Source organism: Bidens hawaiensis, unplaced genomic scaffold (genome assembly GCF_021521415.1).
Source record: "Bidens hawaiensis isolate Kalapana, Puna unplaced genomic scaffold, B.hawaiensis_p1.1 tig00032397_1, whole genome shotgun sequence".
Classification (NCBI taxonomy): Eukaryota; Viridiplantae; Streptophyta; class Magnoliopsida; order Asterales; family Asteraceae; genus Bidens; species Bidens hawaiensis.
In genome coordinates, this window is record NW_027495513.1 from 14,666 (window position 1) to 39,282 (window position 24,617).

Below are 24,617 nucleotides of genomic sequence, written 5' to 3' on the forward strand. Positions count from 1 at the left end.
AAAACTAATAAGACCATGTGAAGTGGTAACTATGCATGGGGTGTTTTGGGTGTGTGCAGTCGTTCATTAAAAAAAAAATACGGACGTGCGTGGTGTCTCAGTCAACAATAAAGAGTTTTGTAGAAAGTGATGTAGCGGTAAAAAGCCTACAAAATATCTACAACCATTACCGTTTCTTCCTTTTCTCTCACAACCTATTGTTGTGTACACAACGAACCTTGCCCAAAACGGGTTCAAAACGAGCAGGGGGACGGTGTGCCGGAATTTTGGCCCGTTTTCCACCTATACAACGGGACCACTACGGATGGTGATCTAACATGCATTATTGTAGCTATCTTTTGCCTATAAACATTGTTTATAGCAATTATCACTTGTACAAATTTGTCATTATCGAGCATTTAAACCTAGCCACATGAGTATTTTATTATGACGTTAAAATGAGGACAGGGAATTAATGGGGTTTGGCAAACAAACCTTTTTATGGTAAACTCTCATCATGTTTACACCAATTAGACCCGTTTTACTTTAAATAGAGTGTTGGTTTCTATCTATTTCGCTTGTTAAAAGAATGTGTATAGTCACTGCCAAATTAAAATTGCCACGTTCACAAACTATTAGGCCATTTGATATGGTTTAACTAGTAAGGACTATTAAAACATCACTTTATTACCACGTAGACAGTGACGCTTTAACTAGCTTACCCGTTACATTGTGGATTAACTAACTTTATCTGGTTAGTTATAAAGAAACAAAAAGTAAAAGTTTTAATTGGTTATTAGTGGGTGGACCTACCATATATCCTATTGAAATATTAATTTTCACATTATCTAATGCAATTCAATGTTTATTTATTTTTGGCATATAAATGGATTATGGACCGGAGGTTGGATCAGTGGAGCTGGTTAAATTATGGGCTCTGGAGCTGGTTAAAGTGTAGGCTTTGGACATCATCTAAGGAGTCTTGGACTTAATGGGCTTGTGGACTTCAAGACTGTTGATGTTGTTGAAAGGCCGTTCAACTGTTCAAGTTGTTCCGGAAATATAATCTATATCTACACTATAGAATTTTTTTTCAAAATAGGAAATTAAAGAAGGGTGAAATGATTTTTAGGAGAGAGAAATGGTTGTAATGGTTTATAAGAGATCCGTCATTTGAAATGGCAGATCTCAGATTATATATAGGTCATGTCAGTTTGTGTCGGGTGAGGTGGACAACTATTGGGTGTTCCGTCATTTGAAATGGCGGATGTGGTACTTTTATTGTGTGTTCCGCCATTTCAAATGGCGGATGTCACTTTTCTGATCCGCCACTTTGACTGATGATTCACATTTCCCAAAGTAGCTTGCCCCTATGTGTAAAAAAGACATCTGCCATTTGAAATGGCAAGTGTCGTCTTGACATCCGCCATTTTAATGCCCCATTTTTCTTTTTATATTTATTAATATATGTTTTTCACTTTTATTTTATTTTTTAAAAAGACATTATTTATAAAAATAATATAATTAATCATTAAAAAACAATTTGTATTACTAAAAGGACTAATCTGTTTTTATTTTTATTTTTTTTACTTTTATTTTTTAATTATTAATAATGAATTAGTATTATTAAAAAACTAATAATTAGTATTATTAGTTAACATTAAAAAGCTAATAAATATAAATAAAAGTAATTAGAGAACTACTTCAAATGTTTGGTTTCTTTCTTTTTTTTTTTTTTGGAACGACCAACTAAGTAACGCCAGGTACTCTGTACGCGGCCCCCAATGGCTAAAGGTAGCCCGAGCCGGCCACGAGTCCGGACGGACGGAGCCCCTAGCAGTCCACCTATTGAGGGATTCCCCAGATAAAACCCAACCCTCACGCCCGTCAAACGGCACGACAGCAAGGAGCCAGTAAAACCGGGTGAGATCAGGAGTCGAACCCTGACAAGCCAGGTTCATCCCTCATATCTCCCATATAAATTGGTGATAGTGAGGTTTGAACCTCCTACCTCTCACTATTATTAAAATTAATTAGTATTATTAATTATTAAAATTAATTAGTATTATTAATTTCCTATTTTGAAAAAAAGATTCATGAGTTACATGTTTGGTTTATTAGATTATACGAACTTTTGATTTGAGTAAGTAGAGGACTATTTCAAATGTTCAATTGTTGTGTTGTAGATCGAACCGTACGAGCCATTGCTTTATGGTAGTAACTCAATTTATATTTATTAGTTTACTAATTTTAATTAATAATACTAATTATTAGTTTTTTAATAATACTAATTAGTTATTAACAATTAAAAATTAAAAGTAAAAACAGATTAGTCCTTTTAACATACAAATTATTTTTTAATAATTAATTATATTATTTTTATAAATAATGTCATTTTAAAAAATAAATAAAAGTGAAAAACATATATTAATAAATATAAAAAGAAAAATGGAGCATTGTGCTTGTCAATCAATGGTAAAATCTGTTAGTATATGTACTGTTCATACTTGCCATTTGAAATGGCGGATGTCAAGACGATACTTGCCATTTGAAATGGCGGATGTCTTTTTTACACATAGGGGCAGGCTACTTTGGGAAACGTGAATCGTCAGTCAAAGCGGCGGATCAGAAAAGTGACATCCGCCATTTGAAATGACGGAACACACAATAAAAGTACCACATCCGCCATTTCAAATAACGGAACACCCAATAGTTGTCCACCTCACCCGACACAAACTGACATGACCTATATATAATCTGAGATCCGCCATTTCAAATGACGGATCTCCTATAAACCATTACAACAATTTCTCTCTCCTAAAAATCATTTCACCCTTCTTTAATTTCCTATTTTGAAAAAAAAAATTTATACTATATAATAAACACAGGTTTTTAAATGCTACATGTCAATATGTCATCACATTAGAATGGTTCTTACAAAAGTTTCCCTCCCTCTTCTCTTTCATATTAAACTAGATTTTATCCCCCGTATTATGCGGGTTGTTTTACATTATTTATTTTTAAAATGTATATTTGGATTTTAATTTTATTTATTGTAAGAAAATTAGTAATTCATATACTTGAGGTTTGATGATAAACAAAAAAATGATATGCTATAATCCGGTTTAAACTATCCGGCTTTGGTGATACCCATTACCCGTTTATTTTCTTTATTATAAAATTATTTCTTAATTATAAATAATATCTTTTTTTAAATAAAATAGGATATTAATTTTTAGTATATCCCTACTTTATAGGATTTTCATATCAAATATTTTATAAGATTAATTTTTAATATAATGAGATGTTATAACCTGTTTAAAAGCTATCTGGGTTTGGTGAGACATTTACCCGTGAATTTGGGTCAAATGCGTGAAAAGCCTTCATTTACAAATAAAACAATCTGATGGCTTGAGAGAATGGTTGTTTTACATTTTTCGTTTTTTAATATTTATTTTTTGGTTTTTTATTTTCTTTATTGTAAGAAAGTTAATAATATATTTAGAGTTTGATGATGAAAGGGTTTTATAAATAAATGAAATGTTATAGCCCGTTTAATAGCTATCTGGATTTGGTGACCCATGACCCGCTTATGTTTTTTAATATAAAATTGTTTATTAATTATAAATAATATATTTTTCTTTTTAAATTAGATATTAAATTTTAGTATATCCCTATTTTATAGGATTTTCATACAAAATAATTGGTAAGATTAATTTTAATTTAATTAGATGTTATAACCCGTTTAAGAGCTATCTGGTTTTGGTAAAACCCATACCCATGAATTTGGATTAAATCAATGAAAGGCCTCCATTTAAAAATTAAGCAACCTGGTGGCTTTCATAAAAGAGGGGGGCGACCACATCGCGACATGTAGGATTTTAGGGCTTTGTTTATATATATTATAGATATATTTCTTTCTTATTAATAGTTTTATATTTCATTTTTTTTTCTTTTTAATATATCGTTTTTTCTTGTAAAGGGGGTGTTTGGGATTGTTTATTTTCACCAACTTATTAACCTTTTGAAAAGGAATAAGGTGTTTGAGATTGCTTTTAATGTGAGAGGAAAAAGTTAATAAGTTACGCTTTTGTAATTTATTAACTTAATGAAAAGTTATAAGGAGGTAAAATAAGGAATCCCAAACACCCTCTTAATAATTATATCCTGATTTAAAAAATTTAATACCAACATAAATATATTATTTTGTTTTACATAAATATATTGCATTAGTTATTAATGTTAAGTTTTTATAAGTAATCAATTTTCCCATTGATTTTGAATAATTATTTCAAAAATTAAGGTTTTGAATGTTCAAGAAATGATATTATTGGATGAAAAGCAAACTTAATTAAAAATTTCAATAAACTTTAACTTATTAAATGTATATAACTATTTCCTAAATTACAAGTTTCTTCATTAAAATCCTTAAAAGATAAAAATTTCACTATTTATGTATTCTTAGTGTTTATGTTAATTTAATTGAGTGGGTTTCTCTAACCGATTAAAGAATCAAACATGGTTCAGGTCAAAACAGTCTATGATTAGAATGAGTTTCGGTCCGCGTGTTGGTTTAAAAGAGTATCATTTACAACTATTTTTATTTATTTGTTTATTTAATTAGCCCATCATTTATGTTTCATTTTCTTAAAAATCCACAGAAAAATATAAACACTAGACTACGTGTTTTAGTTTTCAAATGAATAAGACAAATTCTTACATTAGGAATACAAATGTTAGACTTAAGCATAATGTTAATTAGATGATAAATTGACTTTGCATATCCTTTTATTTTTGAAGATTTCAAAAATATAGATTTCTTTAATGAACGAGTAATAGTCGCACCACTATTGGTGGATGATGTGCTAAAAGTAGTTACTAATTTATTAACTAAATAATCGCTACTCTAGACACTAAGTAATAATTCTAGACTCTTAACTTAACTAAAACTACTAACCGGCAAGTGAACCGGTCGACTCTAGTACAGCTAAGTAAGTCCGGATATCGAACCCACGAGACTCTTTAAATTACGTTGACTAGCTAAATTAGACTCAACTATAGACACGACTATTTATTTCTTATTATTTATTAAAAAGAGGGGTTTTACTAAAAAACTAATTTAAAACTAATATTAAATTATTCACTAAGACTTAAAGACGACTAAACTTAGGACTTGGATTTAATTCAGATGATGATGAGATAACTACCTAGGCTAGAATCCCAAAGTTTCAGTTATCACTTAATCGAAATATGTTTGTTATGGAACCGGGATCATAACATATTCATTTAAGAGAAAACTCGAACAGGACCCTTGACCCTTCTCAAGAAGACACCTGTGGATTTCTATTAAGCTCTTAAAAACACTAACTTTAATATTAAACTTCCTTACGGTTATCTAATTAATTATGAACTAGTACCTTTATACGAAATCCTACCTTACAGCGCGGAAATCAAAAGCAATCTAATAAATTCATTCGACATTAATAGACAAAGCTGAAAAATCAAACATAGACGGACTCCTTACGAAAAACTAAATCTAGCAATCTTAATCAACCAAGACCTATCAAATAACCTATCACCTTACAGCTTTTTAGGTTAGCAGCACACTTTTATTTATTTGATTAATAATATTGTTTCTATGATCTTATTATAGATCAATCGCAAACTAGTCAAGAATACACAGTAAATGACCTAACAGAATCCTATGACAGATCACTAAAGACTCTATGAAACAATAAAATTCACCAAATAAAACCAAGCACACATATGCATCAAATAAATAATATTAGATTCTTTACTGATTCATGAACCCATAACGAAAAGCAAGTCCCAAATAAAATAAAACGTCAATTAAAGGTTCATCATAAGCCTAGGCAGTCTAAGGGTTTAGCCAACAACCATATTCAAGAACAAAAGAAAATAAATAAGTTCAAACAATAAATTCATGACGAAAATAATATATTCAAACCGAATAATAGTATTGTTTGGATGAGTAGGTGTTGAACCCCAACGTTTTTTTGCTCAAACCAATACGGGCTTTCTTCTCCTCTCCTTCTGTCCTTATTCTGTCCGTAGGGTTCTTCTCCTCTCCAAATCAGCAACAAAGATTGAAGCTGCTGGCGTCTTCTTTTCTGTGCGTGACCCTTTCTTTTTATATTCCCACTTTGCGTTGACCTAGCCCACTAGCCCTCCGATTTAATAATTCTCTTTTGGGTGGCACGTTTGGTAATGCCCAGCCCATGATGTTGTATTTATCTTAGTTCAGCCCAGTCTTTTAATTGCCACAGCCTCCTATAATCATGTTGATGTATATTGAATTAATTCATTTAATATTCAAAAGATGATATATTGGTGCATACTAATAAATAAGCAGCCAACCAGATTTAATCATCGTAACATGAACATCATTCCATATAATTTTCAATGTATTCAAGAATTACTTTAGAGTTCGTACAATGTAACTATCAAACCAAACTTTGATTAATTTATTTTGTTAAACATGTTTTTTATCTTTTTAGCTTGCTATCTCTTAAAATCCTTAAAAAATCATATGTGAACCAATTAATAATAACATTCAATAAAAACTTGGCTCAAAAGTATCCAAAATAGTAGGGAATACTTATATAATAATATGTATATTTTAGACCACATCAGTGGACGGTGTTTAGCAGTAAATATAAATAAAAGCTAACGCCGATCACTGTTGGTTTGTTTTTAGACAACCCGTTTTAACTTATAGTTAGTTATGTGTTGCATTATCTAGAGTTATAAGCAAAAACAAAATGAAACTACTAATTCATGATATAGTGGGTAAAGTTACAATTACAATTATAAATATTGTATATGAAAAAACATTTAGAGATTTATGTATTTTCAACAACTTCTAACTTTCATATTGTGTAATATGTAATTAGTATATCATATATTATATCTTTATATTTGTTCAACATGTTTTTTGTATTTCATATTGTCTTATTATTTAAAAAAAATATTTATTTTAACCCGTGTTTCACACGGGTACCTAACCTAGTTATATAAATACATAGTACAAATATTATTTTTTCTGAAACACTCGTTATTCTTTCTTCACAAAAGCTGTAAAAGAATTTGTTAAGTCTAGGGTTTGTTCTTGTTCTCATTGTTCAATTTACAGTAGCCTGTTAGATCTAGAAGTGTTCTTTATACAAATCATCGAGTTGTTAGTTTGTGAAAGTGATTCATGTAATTGAATTCTTCCGCTATAATTGATTGATATTTTTGAGAAATAAAACTTTATGGTTGTCTGATAATCATGTTGACATACCCGTCATGCCCGTTACCATGTTGTTGCCTCCTCCATAGCTGACGTTAATATGTTTTCACATCACCATAACGCAAGGCGTTATACTTCCATAACGAGCATCCTTAAAAATCCGATACTTACCTGATCCCAATCGCTACTAGTTGTCTTGTATAAACAGATAATGATTACCCTCCTTTTCTGTTTAAATATTATTATACTAGTTTAGGTCCTGTGTTACACACGGTAGCTTATGCTAAATTTTATAAACTCGGTAACAAATATTATAATTGTTTTATGTTACCGTAATGTTTTTTGTTATGTCACTTTTGCTATAAGTTTCCAGGATTAACGCAATATCATATATATTCACGTCATGCGATTTATGACAACTCCAATCAAACGTAAATATATATGCATATCGGTCAAATCAAAACTTACAAAACCATTAATTCATGAAGGTGGCTTAAGACAACCATAAGAATATGTTTTTTATTCGTTTGCCATTGACCATAAATTAATGGTCGTGGTTAAATATAAAATATGATTCAAATGTGGTTTTTAAATTATGAAATAATCCATCATTTATATCATATTAATTAAATAACCTTGTATCTATGTCTATATCTATATTACATTATAATACATATAGGCACCTTTTCAACTTCTTCATTCTCAAGACACCGTAAAATTAAATGTACATTAATGCTCCGGCAAAGACCTAATGCATGGTACCAATCTTACTCCGGCGACATCAATTTCACTTCGGTTACGTAATGTAATAAGACGATCCAAGCAATCAATTCCATTCTTTAGACGTGTCAAGATGAATGAGAACCACCAGTGTCACTTTATAAGCCTACCTTCCGTTTCAATCCCTACACCTTTTAGATCGCAACCCCTGTTTCACCTCCCAATTGTCGTTCATTTGACCTCTAATCGCTTTCTTCTACAACCGCTATTATCCAAGTATTCAATTTCGCATCAAATTTACGTTCCAAATTACCAAATTGTATCAATTGTATACATGATTTCATGGTTCGTAATTTCAGCAATTAATTGTAATGTTTTTTTTTTTAATTTTTTAGCGACTTAATTTGGATTACGGTGGTAAATTACTAACTTGATAACTGAATTCATTCATTTGCTATGATTATGATGCGGGGCTTTAGCCTAGAGAGCGTAGGCGGGTAAAGGTTGACAAATTGTGGTAATGAGGCCATGGATGGAGAAACAAATGTAATATAAATATTAATTGCTTTCACTTTAAATGTATATGTAAGTTCATTTTTTTTTAAGTTTTTATTTTTTTTTTGTCAGGGTCATCACTACATGCCCGAGACTAAATTACTATGTCTTTATGAGGAACAAAGTGTTAACAAGTTAAGGACTTCTATAAACAAGATATCGGTTTATTTGCCACTTTTTGTTTCATTTGATTAGATTTATTCGATACATTTTTCCGCTTAAACCGATTATAATTTGGTTATTCAATTAAACTGGGCACAAAGATTTGTGGAACCAGCCACCGAACAGAACTGAATTCACAATATGGATACGATTATAAATATCAGATAACTGAATTTACGATTTGGTTCGTTTTTTTTTAAGTTCGATTTTCGCATTTTTCTGGGTTTTTTTTTGCACAACTCTACATTTAACTCGCGACCTCAGCTCGATAATTAATATATAACACAATATATTATTTTTACTTATTACCAATTTTATATACAATAATAATGTACCACAACGAACCAAGCCCCTAACGACCCCCGTTGCGACCCTGAATATCTATGATCTTATATAAATTTTAGTCAAACCCAAGTTCACCCGCCGTTAGGTGGACTCTATACCAGGACTTTTTAGTCATCTAATCTCTTGCCATTTTAAATAAAACTCAAATCGACGTACCACAAACCAAATTCCCATTGTATCCCCGTTGCAACACGCGACCGTCTTAAAAAGGTATCGATTTAACTCAAGGTCAAAACATGTTATAGCCAGTATAGATGGTTGAAATGGGTTGTTTTTTTTAAAAGTACCATAATAAACCGTTATATTTTCTTATAATTCTAAGCATTTGTTTATATATTTATCTTAGAAACCTTTCATAGTTTACTTTTTTTTAACTTTCACTTCTTTAGTAGTGGAATTGGCTGCAATTGCTGACATTTTGATGGTTAAAACAAGTTAAATAATCAATAGTGGTAAAAAGTTTCGGAATAACATAAATATCAAGGAATGCATTATTTGAATATTAATTAAATTAGTTCATATTTATAAATATTTAGATTTCTGTTGTTTTCATTAGAATTTATTTATAATATTTGTTAATAGTAATACTTAGTTAAGTGTATGTTGTTGTTATTGGTTAAAATTATTATTAATAGTATTTTGATTATTTACAACTTATGATATTTCTATTATTGTTTTCATTGTAAACAATAGTATTAGTATAATTAATATAACTATTTTAAATATTATTATTATTATTGTTATTTGATTAAGTATGTCACGCTTATGACACACTAATGCTATTAACTCGAAAACTTTAATTTAAATAAAACTATAAAATAAATAAATAAGAAAACTAACAGATTACTCTACAGTATATCGCAATATGATTGACATAAACGAATAACGTCTTGCAAATTGTCTTGTGTTGACCTTAAACACTTCTCACTCTCTTTGTCTCATTTTTCTTGTTTTTACTAAACCTCCACCAAGATCTCTTGCATTGACCTATAGCGAACTACGATACAGTCATGAATCGTACCGGTGTCATCGAATTTCTATAGCATCTCCACCCAAACTAGATCATACCGGCTGAATACGTGTTGTGTCCCCGCCGCAACGCGCAGACACACCTACTAGTAGTCATATATGGTCTATTGTCGTAGTTGAAATAATTAATCCTCCAAAATTAAGAGGCTCATTACTTTAATCAGTCTCCATGACTATTACCGAACATTACGAGCCTTATACACTAAAATATATAAGCCAAGTGACATGCCAAATAATTTTTTGAATATGCTATTGCTGTTGTTAATGTAAATTGATAAGTTTTGAACTAATAAGTAAATTATAATTTATAAATTTCCTTATATGTGATTATCTTGGAACTTGTGAGTGTCATATATGAGCATTGTTTTTCAAATTTTATTGTAGTTTCATTAATTATTTAAGAAAATCATCAACATACTTTTATCATTTTCATTCTCTTTGTTTTCTCATAAATGTTATCATATTTAACAAAAACTTATAAACCCAATAACACAAACACAAATTCCAGAAATCCTTTAATTAAATCATCAAACTCTTACATTCGAGGCAAAACATCGACTAAAACACAATTCAAAATTCAAGATTATTCAACTTATGATATGTGTTATGATTTTGTGTGATTGGGCCACGCCGAACTACTTTAGCACCAACACCTCAAATGTGAAAAGGCGTTGTCTCTTCTACTGCTATTTATTTCACGAACGTTGCCCCGCCTTTTGGCGACTGTATTTGTTCTTTTACAACACCACCACTTAGCCACCTTATCATTTCATTTTCAAAATTTTTAACAAAAAAATCCCTAAATATTTAGATTTTACCTTTGGTAGCATAGAGAACCGCTCGGGATGGTTTTTGAGCGGTACCAATGCATTCAGGGTGGTGTTCTCGACTGTCCCAAGGGCCAAGGCCAGGCTAAACCCACCCCGCACCTACTCACCTAGAGGTGCACAAATCGGTTTAAAACTCAAAACCGGTTTGGGTTAAAACCGGTTCGGTTTGGTCAATAAATGTCAAAACCGGTTTATGATCGGTTTCGGTTCGGGTTGAAACATGTTTCTTACCATGGTACGATCGGTTTCGGTTCAGGTTTTAACCGGTTTTTGCCGGTTTCGGTTCGGTTAACCAGTTTGGAACCAGTTTTGGTGGAGAAAGTAACAAACCGGTTCCAAACCTACGGTTTCAATCAGTTCCAAACCGGTTTCTACATAATCTGTTTCAAATCGGTTTGGTTTCGGTTTAGTTTTCGGGTCGGTTCGGTTAACCGGATAATTTGCCACCGCTGTACTCACCTACTCAAAAATGGTAAGCTTTGGGCTTGTTTGAACAAAGAACTCCACTAGAGTTTTCTTTAACTGTTATCTTTAATAATATTTAAATTATTTGAATACTAAACCGATCATTTATACACCAAAATATCCCCTTTTTGTTACACATCAAGTTGGTAGTTTGGCTGTTTGCTTTAGAAACAAAAGCTGCCAAATTTGAAATCAACTCGATACTGCTAAAAGCGAGCCCAATAACACTACCAAACACTCCCAATCACTCAAATCAAATTCAAACTATTCAAGTAACAGACACTCCACAATCCCATCAATTATTATTCCACTCCAATTCCAATTTCTCATCCTCTTCCTTTGCAATCAAAATTATACAAAAATGGGCGCCTGTGTTTCATCGCATCACAAATCCTCTGCAACGAAGGTACACGTGTCATCTGGATCCAATCGTAAGGCTGATGATCATGTTATGATTCATCTTTCGCCTGTTAAAGAGAAACTTGCGATCATCGGTGGTAATGTTCCTGTTAAGCCTCAGCTGCCTCCTCTCCAATCAACCGATAATAATATTATCGATTTTGGTATCGTTTTTGTTCGTAAACCTTAGATTGTTAGTGACGTGTTTATTGTGCTTTAAAGTTTTCAGTAAATGGATTTAGGGTTTATTTGTTTGATTTACGGTGTAGAAATGATATTGCTCTTTTGATCTGCCTGTAAACGAACCGAACGTTTAGTGAAGCGTTGGACTGGAAGTTCTTTTGTGTTCGCATAATTAATAAACGAACGAGCGTGAACATTTTTTTTGTTCATTTGGATAAACGAACGAACATGAACAATTTTTATTTTTTTTTCATAAATGAACGAAAATGAACACCAAGTTTTGTTCGTTCATGAACGTTTGTTTATGTCAGTTTATTTATGTTCGCTCGTTTATGTTCATTTAAATGTGTAATTTTAAAAAAACAAATAACTATGTGTGTTTGTTAGACATGTAAGTTTATGGCAATGAAGGATTTGAGCTAGGCCTCGTGAGGTTGTTAGTTTGGATCCCAAGCCCACCCGGGTTTTCGTCCCACTGTGTGTTACGTCAGAGAGTTTTGATGTTTGCTTCGTATTTGCAGGTAGTAAAGAGGAGACGTTTTTCGATTCCCAAGCATGGTTAGAATCCGACTGTGAATCTGATTTCATGAGTGTTAATGGAGGTATGATCAATTTCAATACTTTATTATATGTACTTTAATTTAATTTAATTTAATTTAATTTTAAGCATCTATTGTTGTTATTTGGTGTTTGAATTGAATTAATTAATGTATTTTCAGAATTTACACCATCCAGAGGCAATACACCGCTGCACCATAGCTTCCCCGCCAATAAAGAGCGGTGCACTCGCCTTTGATGGCCATAAGCTTTCTATGATCGTGTCTCAATCTTCTCCAAGTCTGATAAAGAAGTCAAAGAGACTTTCTGAACTTTTCAGTGAGAGTCGAAGAGATAACAGTAGTTGTGATGAGGGCAATGGTGAACACTTGGATAAAAAAAAGGCGGTGGTTCATTGTGATGTGTTAAAGCCGAAGAGGGAGAGGTGGGCGGAGACTGTGCGGGTTCATGGGTGCTTACTGAGGGTGCTTTCTCGCGGTAGATCTGTGACTCGTCAACAGATGGAAGTAAGAACGAAATAAGCCTGAGCAGTGACACTCACCGTGATGCTTGGTTATGAACCAGTTCTCGAACTTTAATCGAGAATGTATAGAAATGAATGTTGCATCGCGGATAATATCTAAGGATTATGTAAAAGCCAACTATGCTATGGTTATTTTCTAAAGTTTAAATATAATCATGCATATTTAAGTGGTAGCTATGTGTGTAGATTCGGCTAGAACCAAACTTGACTGTGAACTTAGAACACCGTCTCAAGCTAGAAGTTTGGTTACGATAACTCATTGTTCCAAGATGTTGAACTGAACTGAAAATTGTAATTTTTTGAAATATATGAAACATAAAACAGAACCTAACCAAGCATTGATGATCCTAATCCCGGGTTGCTTTAGCTTTTCTATTATGCTGCAATAAGAGGATTTAAAAGTGTGTTGAAAAAAATTATGTGATGTTGAACAGTTAGAATAGGATCCTTAGCAAATGACCAAAAGCTTAAAATATACTGTATAGAGCATATAACATGGTTAATTGAACGAACCCAGATTAACATTAAAGATCATTAACAAATTTATGTTCAAGCATTACAGTATGAACCATTTATGGGTATATAAGCACCATATAACATAATCTAAAACGAACCTAACATGGATGATCCGACACTTACGGTCTTGGTTTGGTTCCTTGGTTATGCGATTCTGGGTCACCTTTTAATTTTTGAAAGTGATTTGTGATGGTGAATGGGCTGAATATGATTTTTGGCAAATAACCAAATGTTACATTCATCACCAAATATTACAATATGGATGTGCTTTTATTGTATACAGTTGATACATTACTTTCATATTCATGTGAGAAAAGGAGAGCTTTAATAATAATGCTTTTATTGTATACAGTTAACACATGCCCACAATCTCCCAAATTAATCAGAAAGATATAAATTTTCTAACTATAAATGTAATAATAGTGCATCTTATAATTTGTTATAATTGATAGAGGATTTTTTTTTGTCATGATCAAGCGAGCAACATGCTAACATACAATAGATACAAATCAATAATTTAACACATATTTAGGAAATTTTACAAACTAAAAGTTTCAATAATGAGCGAAGAAATGTGATTGTTGTTTATATAGATTATATAGGCTATAGCTCAACGATTCAACACTTTCATCCTCTTATATTTTAAACATTCATATAGAGTTCTTCATATTTGTTTATAGCTCTAATTTCATCTAGTGTTCAAATTGTATGATTCATTACACCGATGAATCGTGTATTTGGTTTGGAAATATGTTCCTTCATCGATTATCATCACATCATACATGCATGCATACATCATAATATTTACTCACATACATTTATTACATAACAAACAACAAAAATAGCCACATACATCGGTTCCAAACTGGTTTACAATGTTGTTGAGATCAGACTGAACCGGCTGGTCGGTCCAATGACAGGTCCAATTATATGCCGTTCGCTCGGTTCCCAGAACCGGTTGGTCTGAACTGATTCACCGGTGTGATTGGAAAACCGGACCGGGTGAACTGGCTTTCTATAAAAAAAATATTTTTTGGAAAAAACTTTTTTTCAACATTTTTTAAGCAAAAGCCGTTCGGCTGGTTGAACCGGTGAACTGGTTGCCCGACCGATTCGCTATCCGATCCGGGTATGAAAACATTGTTGGTTTCTAGTTTCTACAAATCAATCCTAACTTGGCAAACCAGCTTCTATTAATAAAATCGGTTTTAAATTGGTTTGGTTTGGTTAATCGATTTTTTTCCCACCTCTGATTGCCATATTATTATATAATATAAACTAGAACTTTGGTGCCGCAAGTGGCCGTTGGGTCACTTGACGGCACCGTATTGTTCGATAAATTTTGTTTTTTAATTCGACTATCATAATAAATGTAATGGGAACCGACCAAACGTCAATTTTTTTTTAGTTCTGGTATCATAACAAACCTGAAAGAAACCGACCGAGTTTGCACAGACTGACGGCCTTATTTAAAGCCTATGACCAACAACACTACGGTTTTACCAATGCTCAAGTTTACCCACCGACCCCCCCTCAAAATAAATAAATAAATATTTAAAATTGCTCGTTGGTCAACCTCAATTTTTATATATATCATATTTTAGTTCCAGTATCATAATGTACGTAATCAAAACCGACTGAATTCATATCATGTTACCGCCTCAATGCTCGAGACCACAACGCTTGGGTTTTACCGCCTGGATTCAATAACCAAATAAAATCGTATTAAATATTTGTTTTCTTATATGTTAATTTGACAAATTATTTTTTTTGGGTTTTAACGCAGCCAATACTGATCGAATTCGTATCAACTCATCGTCGTAACGCTCGGTTTTACCAACACCCATGTTTCAACACTGGAGTTTTGTCAGCTGCCTGGCGCGATACGCCTGATAGAAAAAACTAGTTCTATTCCAATTTCCAAGTTCTATATCTACACCAACTCCAAGTTGCATTCTTCACGTGCCTAAAAGTATAATAATAATAATAATAATAATAATAATAATAATAATAATAATAATATTTGTTCTGTCTTTTAATCCCGGCGTTGGATTCACATGTGTTCATTGGGCAGATCACCGTTTATTGGCGATCAAAGACGGTAAACAACGCACAAAACCCTCACTCACTTCCCTTTTATTTACCTATATATATATTCTCCGTCAACTCTAATTAACGCCGTCTGCTCCAATTAAAAGATTTTCCGTCACCGATGCCGGAGCAAACAAACTCCATTGATTACGTCATGGAGGCTGCCTCCGGTCCTCATTTCTCCGGCTTGCATCTGGATACTCGACCTACGTCATCCTCTCCACTTGCTGACGCCATCAAACAGCCGTTCGTCATTGGTATGTGCATTATTATTTGCCTTCAATTAATTAGGCAAACGATTGTTGCAATTTAATGCGTATTGTTTAGGTGTTTCTGGTGGTACTGCTTCCGGTAAGACGACGGTTTGTGACATGATTATTCAACAGCTTCATGATCATCGTGTTGTTCTTGTCAATCAGGTCTGTTAACTGATACTTGTATATATTTTATTATTGACTAAATATTTTGGAACACCTATATCAAATTGCACTTATTTGATGAGAAATGTATTACACTTCTGTTATGCATGTCATGTTCCAATTAAGTTGTAATTGTATGCTAGAAAACATTAATAATATATGAAAGGTTAGGCGTTAGTGTGATTAATTAGGTGTACATATTTTGTGCAAATATTGTGTTAGCTATGCAGTTAATGTGGAAAAATATCAGATATCGGTCCAGGACGATATTTGAGATAACCGTTATCGCGGCGGTGGGATATTGGTAATTTTAATACCATGCAGAATTTTTATATATAGCAATTTAACAATAACAATTCACTAATTCAGTATACTCTCCTACCATTAACAAATTAACCTTTTGCAACTTACAAAACACCAACAACTGTAGCAAGTACGAACTGATTAAAACTTAAAACACAAACATTAAACACTAAAAATTGACAATTAAGATTTAGAAAACTGATATCGGGGAGAATCGGTGATAGGTCAAATATTGGTCTGTCGCCGATATTATCGGTACCGATATTTTGATCGATATTTTGACCGATATTCTGCTACAGACCCGATGGCGCTATAGCACCGATGTTGACTGCATAGTGTGTTAGGACTCCTGAAAAATATTTGGAAACTTGCATTGCATGTCTTGATGCCGACACATGTTAGTCTTGCTAGATGCAAGATATCTAGGGTTTAGGTATTTTGATGAAGTTTTGCATAGAGTTCTTTTGAAAGTTTTTATTTTCTGCCTGTTATGCAGGATTCATTTTATCATGGGTTGACTGCTGAAGAATCTGAATGCGTCCACGAGTATAATTTTGATCACCCTGGTAATGTTCTTATTAATACAGATTGCCATTTTTTATTTTGTCAGTTGTCATCAATAATGCTGCCTCATGTTGTAAAATAAAAATTTTTGTTGGTGCAGATGCTTTTGACACAGAGCAAATGCTAGAGTGCATTGATAAGCTCAGACAAGGAAACTCGGTTCATCTTCCGATATATGACTTCAAAAACCACAGGAGATGTTCTGAATCCTTTCGCAAGGTACTCGCTTCTAAACTTACCGTCTTGGTTGGAGTGCAGATGTTAAGTTGGCTGAATTACTTCATGCCTTCATCTGACATGAAACATATTTTATAGGTCACTCCTCACTGCTGACTATTATTTTATAAGTATTTGGTTAGTTTTTGTACCCTCTTGTGTTATTTTTTACTTTTTGGAGTGAATGAGGGCTGTGAAACACATCTTAGTTATATAGCTGGGCAATTTCTTTATTTTTGACTTCCAATGTAGAGAGATATTTCTTATTTTATAGAGGTTACCAGGGTTATATTTACTTCTTGTTGGAGAATGAGAAAACTGAAAGAAAATGAAGCCAAACTTCTTGACATCATGAAAAGTGATCCACTGCAAGGAGTTAATGGACCAATGTCCCGCACAAGGAAAAAGAGGATACAAGAGGCTGATACGTTTCCGATAGTTCAGGACGGTTATGGCAAATAACTGTTTGTATCCATATTAAATTAGAGTTTGCATTCATTTGGAGATGTCGATGTTTATGTTATTAAAAATTAGGGTTTGTTAACCTTGTAATCTGGAGACCACCCATCTCGAATCGGGTCACTATCCATTTCAATTTCAGTAATAAAGTTCTTAATTTCGGTTTCTATCATTTGAGGCTTTAACGAATTTCATCAAGTCTACCCATTTGAAGGCAGTCCATGAACACAATCCCAACTGGATAAATCACCTTGTGTTGCTGGGCTGAATTTTTGCTTATTGGGTTAAGTGGTGAATCAGGCCATTTGATTAAAATCTTAAAGTTTTTAATAAGTATGTGTCTAGACTTCTTTTTGTATATAGGCGGTTTTTGCAAGTGCTGTAAAAAAATTATAATACGCTTTGATACATTTTAGTACGTGCTTTCTTGGACGATTATATCTTTCCTTCGGGATGGAACTAATTCTTCTTGCAAGATTACTTATGGTGTTTGAATTTGTCATTTGTAATGTTGCAAGACTTGAATTAGATATGTCCCAAAGGAAAGGAATAATCATCCAAAAATGAGCGAATCAAAATGTTTTAGAATCTTAAATCTCATTTTTTTTTCAGTTCTTGTAAAACCCTCTAATATATAGAATTTTAGACTCATACAATCATACGTATAAACTTTACAACTTTTAGTCAAAATAAATACAAGCTGAAAGTCTTTCAATCAAGCTAGTTAAGGACTTTAGGATTTTCCATAGTAAAGTTTCTTTTGAATAATTTAAATATTTGTTTTATTCTTTGATTTTAAAATGGGCTTTGTAGACATAATCCTCCAGTTAATTTAACTCCAAAAATTCAGCCCAACATCATTTTATCTAACTGGGCTTCTTGTTGTAGACTTCTTTTATTTGTGTTCGCTTTCTCTTAAATCTTCTTGTTTTCTCTATTAAATATCCAGCATTTGCTGTAAATATTGTCACAAAACATGCAATATATTTCTTTATCTTGTTGCTTGTTAGATTCACATCGGTATTGTGTTTAATGTTCTCAATTGTTCTTTAAGAAATGCATTAAATGGTTTTAAATTCTTTTGAAGTTATTGACTTCTGAATCTTAGTATGCGTCTTCTTCTTATAAATGGTGTGGTGAGGTGGGCTGGGTAGGCGGAAGACAGAGGATTTGGGAGTGGTAATTCTGAATGCTACTGTATAGATGTGCAAGTGTCAATTTTACCAATTTACTAATTGAAGACTGCCTTTTTAACTTCTTTTTTGTGTGTTTGTTCAGGTTAATGCATCTGATGTAATTATTTTAGAGGGAATACTGGTATTTCATGATCAAAGAGTGCGTGACTTGATGAATATGAAGATATTTGTAGACACAGGTGTTTATTCTTTAGCTTTCTTTCTTTTATCCCTTATTGCTATCGATGTTTTAGCGCACATTATTCTTTAGTCTTTGTGTATAACTGAAGTCTTCCTGTATTTCATAAAAATGTTGCAGTAAGTATCTTTTGATCTCGTGTTTCTAGTTTATGAGTTTTTAGCCTGATTCAGGTATCATGTAGTCATGTAAAAGAATGATGCTTGTTTTGATCTATCTGTCCGTATTTCACCCCCTTGGAAAAAAATGATGCTTGTTTTGTTCCCATCTATCTGTCCGTATTTCACCCCCTTGGAAAAAAATGATGCTTGTTTTGTTCCCGTGTTTCTAGTTTCTGAGTCTTAACTCTTAAGCCTGATTCAAGTATCAAGTAGTCATGTAAAAATGATGCTTTTTTTTTTATCTCTGTCCATATTTCACCCCCTCATGTGGTCTTTATGAAAAAACTACCATCTTGTTGACCTAATTACTATACCAAATTATAATTAACATATACATTTTATCCTGATTAGTGAATTCATATCCATTGCCCTAACAAACATGTCTAACTTTTTTTGTTTGGTGAAAAAAAATTATACTAGATGCCGATGTTAGGCTTGCTCGTAGAATAAGGCGAGACACAGTTGAGAGGGGCAGGGATGTAAATTCTGTGCTTGAGCAGGTAAATTTCTCTACTTTCAACAATCCTCAAATGTGTTTGTTTGAAGTTTTCTTAAGGTTTATTGGTCATCTAGTTCTTATCAACACCCAACAAGAATATAATTTTTAAAAGCCAAAAGCCATAAATAATTAAATACTCAATTCATCTAAAGCTTTACAGTGTGTCTGTGGTATATAACTGCTAAGTTCACATGAACGGATAGCTTCCTTTTTTATTCTTTTTACTTAGAAGATACTCAATAGTCAATAGGACCATTGATAATAATATTCATCAAAATTATTTTCTGGGATATGATATTCTAGAAGTGGGTATTTGGAGGTTTAAAATAAGCATTGATAATAATATTCATCAAAATTATTTTCTGGGAAAAAAAAGCAATTTTTATTTTACTTTTAAATTCGATGCACATTTTCATTTTGGTAGGTTTTACTAAGTCCTACTTTTACTCATTTACTATTGGTTTATTAAGGGGAACATAGGCATGTCTTCAAGTCACTTCTATTAATACACAACATTTTTTCAGAAATCGATTGATGTCATGACATTCTACTGATTCTCACATTGGTTTTGTAAACAATATGAAGTTCTATGATGAATGACATTTGACTTCTTATCTGTGCAGTATGCAAAGTTTGTTAAACCTGCTTTTGATGATTTTGTTCTTCCTTCGAAAAAGTATGCTGATGTCATCATCCCACGTGGAGGCGATAATCATGTGGCAATAGACTTGATAGTGCAACACATACGCACAAAGCTTGGTCAGCATGATCTTTGCAAAATATACCCCAACATATATGTAATTCAGTCAACATTCCAGGTATTCTCTTTTGCCAGATTCTTATACTCATTAATGATGCATGCAGTACTTATGGGTAAACAACATTATTCTGATGATTTAAGTTTGTATAAATATGACATGTACGCTGACTAAGATCTTTGTTACAGATTCGAGGCATGCACACTTTAATTCGAGATAAAGATATATCAAAACATGATTTTGTATTTTATTCAGATCGGCTAATTCGATTGGTACATCACTTTCTACCCTTTATAAAATTCTTAGAAATTAATACTTGAATTCTGGAAATCTGAAATTTTTATATTTATTAATTAAATGTTAATAACTATGAATGATCCCAGGTTGTGGAGCATGGCCTTGGTCACTTACCATTTACGGAGATGCAGGTAGTCACTCCAACAGGTACGATTTACTTTTTTTTTCATGAAATTGCTGGAAATTACTGGATGCATGTTGTCATGCATTGCCTGTTAATGATATTATGTGTGAGTAACTGTTAGAAGTTCAGTAAAAGATAGATTCGTATGATAAGGAAAAAAGTAAATTTTCACTTGTAAAGCTTTTCAAATGTAAAAATTTGTGAGTGACAGGTTATTGTTGCAGGATCTGTATATAGTGGAGTTGACTTTTGCAAAAAACTGTGTGGCGTCTCAATTGTTCGAAGGTGAGTAATTTTCAAGCATCTAAGATGTGTTATCATGAGTGCTTCTCATATATAAATGTTCATGCTTTTTATTATCATAAAGGACATGCTTTATTATTTCATCTGATTGATCTTTGTGTACTTCATGGCAACTTGGGTGGGTTGAGCAGGTTGGGTAACAAGTCAAAACAGTGTCAGGTTGAAATGGGCAGGGTCAGGTGGATAGGTCAAACATTTTTTTGTCCATTTTTATAAATAGTTAAGTTATTACTCCAGAAACCCTGTTATTAAATTATCAAATAATATGGGGTTGGAAATCAAAACTTAGCATGTGGGATACAAGCTACATGAGTTCAAGTTATATGTGCAGTGAATATTGTAATAATGAACTATTCGTCACAGTATGATTATTATTTCTCAAATTTAAGTGATGCGTGTGTCTTGGTTGTTGGCTTGATTGTCTATGCAATTCAGTAACATATGAAATTTTTATATTTATAGTGGTGAAAGTATGGAGAATGCATTGCGTGCATGTTGTAAGGGCATAAAAATTGGGAAAATTCTTATCCACCGTGACGGTGACAATGGGAAACAGGTAAATTCCTCTCTTGTTTTATTGGTTGATAGATCCACCTTTTAATTTTGGTTTTACATTGCGCGTGATCATATTATATTAGTATTAACTTACAAACAAATATATATCTTCCATAATATGTGCAGCTTATCTATGAAAAGCTCCCAAGAGACATTTCAGAAAGGCACGTGCTTCTCCTTGACCCAGTTCTTGCTACAGGTTGGTAGATATATGTTCAATACATCATTGCAGTACTTACATGTCCCTAAATTATTGCAACAGTTGACCAAGAGGACAGTTTTATAATAATAATAAGCAGTTTGATGAGTGATTATCGTTTTGATCACAAACTGAATTACTGTTATCTGTGATTTGGCTTACAGGTAATTCAGCTAACCAGGCAATTGAGCTACTGATACAGAAAGGAGTGCCAGAATCACACATAATATTCCTCAACCTTATCTCGGTGAGTTTATACAATTTGGGTCGCTCATGGTCATAATACTACAAACCTATAAGTATATATTTTAAAGTTTTTCGCATAAGCATTTTTTGCATATGTGGCACCAAGCCATGCCGCATCAGCAGCTTAGAAGTAAAATCGGTTAAAATGAGGTTTGCTGCTAGTATCGTGTCCGTTATCTTTTATATTACATGGGCTTTGTCTTTTGTAATAATAGCCTTTTAACTTTTTTTTTATTAAGATAATTTTCTGAGGTTCTATCTTCTACGCATCAAACTACACTTTGACCATTTTCCCGTTTAGTGTGACCCGCTTTAGATAACTCATAACTGGAATTGACCTATCTACAAGTATACGGGTCAAAATTACCACCCGCATATGCATGACCAATCTTTATACTGATTACATTCATGTGATTTTGCTTAGGCCCCAGAAGGAATCCACTGTGTTTCAAAACGGTTTCCTTCAGTGAAGATAGTAACATCAGAGATTGATGTCGCTTTGAATGAAGAGTATCGCGTTATACCTGGTCTTGGGGAATTTGGTGACCGTTACTTTGGGACTGATGACTGATAACTTTCGATTATTAATGACAGTGTAACCTACTGCCATGAAGCTGTTTTTTTCAAAGACCATAACATCCTTCTAGCATCGCATGTGATGGAAAAAAAAATGTCATTTGTTACCATTTAAGATGTTTAAACTTGTGTGTTTTGGTGGCATTAAGTAAATATTGAAGCCACTGGATAATCATTTTGATTTAGTACTTTAGCTCCTACACAATCTTCTAGAACTAATGACAATGTTAAAAAAATATTCAATACGTTATCGGATAGAGTATTTCAATGTAAGTTTTTTGGGGTGTTTATGATATGGATGTTAATAATCTTTTTGCATGTTTTATAGTTTTATACTAAGTACATGCTACTTATTCTATTTCGAGCTTATGATCTGTCTAGTGTGAAAAGTGTTAAAATGAGTTTTGAGAAGATGTCTTGGAAGCAGCCCCGGAGTTGATTTTGCCTTTTGAGTTTCATGAAATCGCGAAGCCACCCATTAATTAATGGTAATAGAACTCTCTAATTATCACAAGGAATGGGTTAATTGGGAAGTGGGTTTTGGAGGACGAAGAGAAAGAGGGGAGATTTGTTGATGGTGATGAGAGGATATCATATTTAAATGTGAGGCTATTCATACATATCAATATCAAAATAACATTAAGTAAAGTAGGGATAGGGCATGCATCAGCTCATGTGCTGATTAAATGGCAAAATTTTTAAAAATAACTCGACCTAACCATATTAAGTTGTTGCAAAATTTCAATGAGCTATCAGTCCTATATAAATATAATTAAATTTAACTTTAAGAAAGTTCGGTTGTCTGCGCATATTATGCGCTCTTGTCAAGAGCACTTTTCTCTCACAAGCGTCCATTAATTGTGTGTTGGTCAAAATACTTCATTTCTTCACTTTTGTATAAAATCGACCAGCCATTTTAGACAAAATAAAAATAAAAATAAAATAAACAGATTGTTAGATGAGTTCTATTTTCAAGAAAGACACGTTAGACCCATTATTCAAATGTAGCAATTAAAATGGTTTGGTGAAATGATTTACATAACATTTGAACACTAGAAATAGCTATACACATTTACCAACAAAGACAAGAATGCAAAATTGTAAAAAGTGATATAGAACTCAAGACTGATCTAATCTAACATAACCCAGACAAGATGAACAAGATCTATAACAGATGTCGAGTGTAATGACGATTTAAGGCTTTGATGTGAGAGAATGCTGTGTTGATTTATTCAAGTCAAAAACAAGATATTATAGCATCTTCTCTCACTAGCTAGTTTTCATTTCAACCCTCTCACTAATAAATAGTTCACTTTTAGTCCCAGAAAACGCCTATTCGTTACACATTAACAAGCTCACGTTCAGTCCTTGACTCCTTGCTATCCAACCCAACATGAAATCCAACTTTCCGTTCTAATGGTCCAACATTTATTTTAGACAAATATCGTTTTTAACCTCATTTAGATACAAATACACTTTGAAGAAACGTGGATCTACTCACTGGTAGCAAATCTACTTTCCTCGGGTGTGATTAAACTATTTCACCGATGGTTCTTCTGGATCCGAGTTCTTCCACCTACAAAATGAACAGCGCCGTTACTTACCCCTCAGAAAGGGACAGAGGGGTCCTCTTTGGGGTAACCCTCCGGCGTGAGAATCAGTATCTTTTGGAGAAGATAATAATGTTGTATGTAAGTGAATCTCAAGAGTATTGCTGAATCGCTGAATACCCTTGATGATGTGACTGTGTGTCTTTCTGTAACTGACTGTGAGTGAGTATGATTCAATATGATTGAATGTGATATCACTGCTTGTAACTGTCAATGATTGATTGTGAATGAATGTGTCATCAAAGTGGAGTTGATGCTGTATTTATAGTGCTAGGGTTTCCATTGGTTGGGCTCAGCCTCGTTGGCCTCCTCCAACCGCACTGCGCCATGTGTCCTCTGGGACACCT

General features: G+C 32.9%; 1 protein-coding gene and 1 pseudogene across 2 annotated transcripts; both read left to right on the forward strand.

Annotated features, from left to right (window-relative positions):
• Nucleotides 1-11,662: 11,662 nt before the first annotated feature.
• Nucleotides 11,663-13,259, forward strand: LOC143583430 (uncharacterized; annotated as a pseudogene). The gene is made up of 3 exons (XR_013144166.1): nucleotides 11,663-11,900; nucleotides 12,441-12,521; nucleotides 12,639-13,259. The product of XR_013144166.1 is annotated as an uncharacterized LOC143583430 (transcript).
• Nucleotides 13,260-15,600: 2,341 nt separating this feature from the next.
• On the forward strand, nucleotides 15,601-22,853 carry LOC143583432 (uridine/cytidine kinase UKL1, chloroplastic-like). The gene is made up of 15 exons (XM_077065738.1): nucleotides 15,601-15,617; nucleotides 15,715-15,864; nucleotides 15,935-16,026; nucleotides 16,826-16,895; nucleotides 16,994-17,112; nucleotides 18,847-18,943; nucleotides 19,524-19,603; nucleotides 20,226-20,420; nucleotides 20,549-20,632; nucleotides 20,744-20,804; nucleotides 21,006-21,066; nucleotides 21,547-21,640; nucleotides 21,766-21,838; nucleotides 22,003-22,085; nucleotides 22,509-22,853. Exons 2-15 carry the CDS (start codon nucleotides 15,729-15,731, stop codon nucleotides 22,653-22,655), a joined length of 1,392 nt encoding a protein of 463 aa, XP_076921853.1. The 5' UTR covers nucleotides 15,601-15,617; nucleotides 15,715-15,728; the 3' UTR covers nucleotides 22,656-22,853.
• The last annotated feature ends 1,764 nt before the right edge of the window (nucleotides 22,854-24,617 follow it).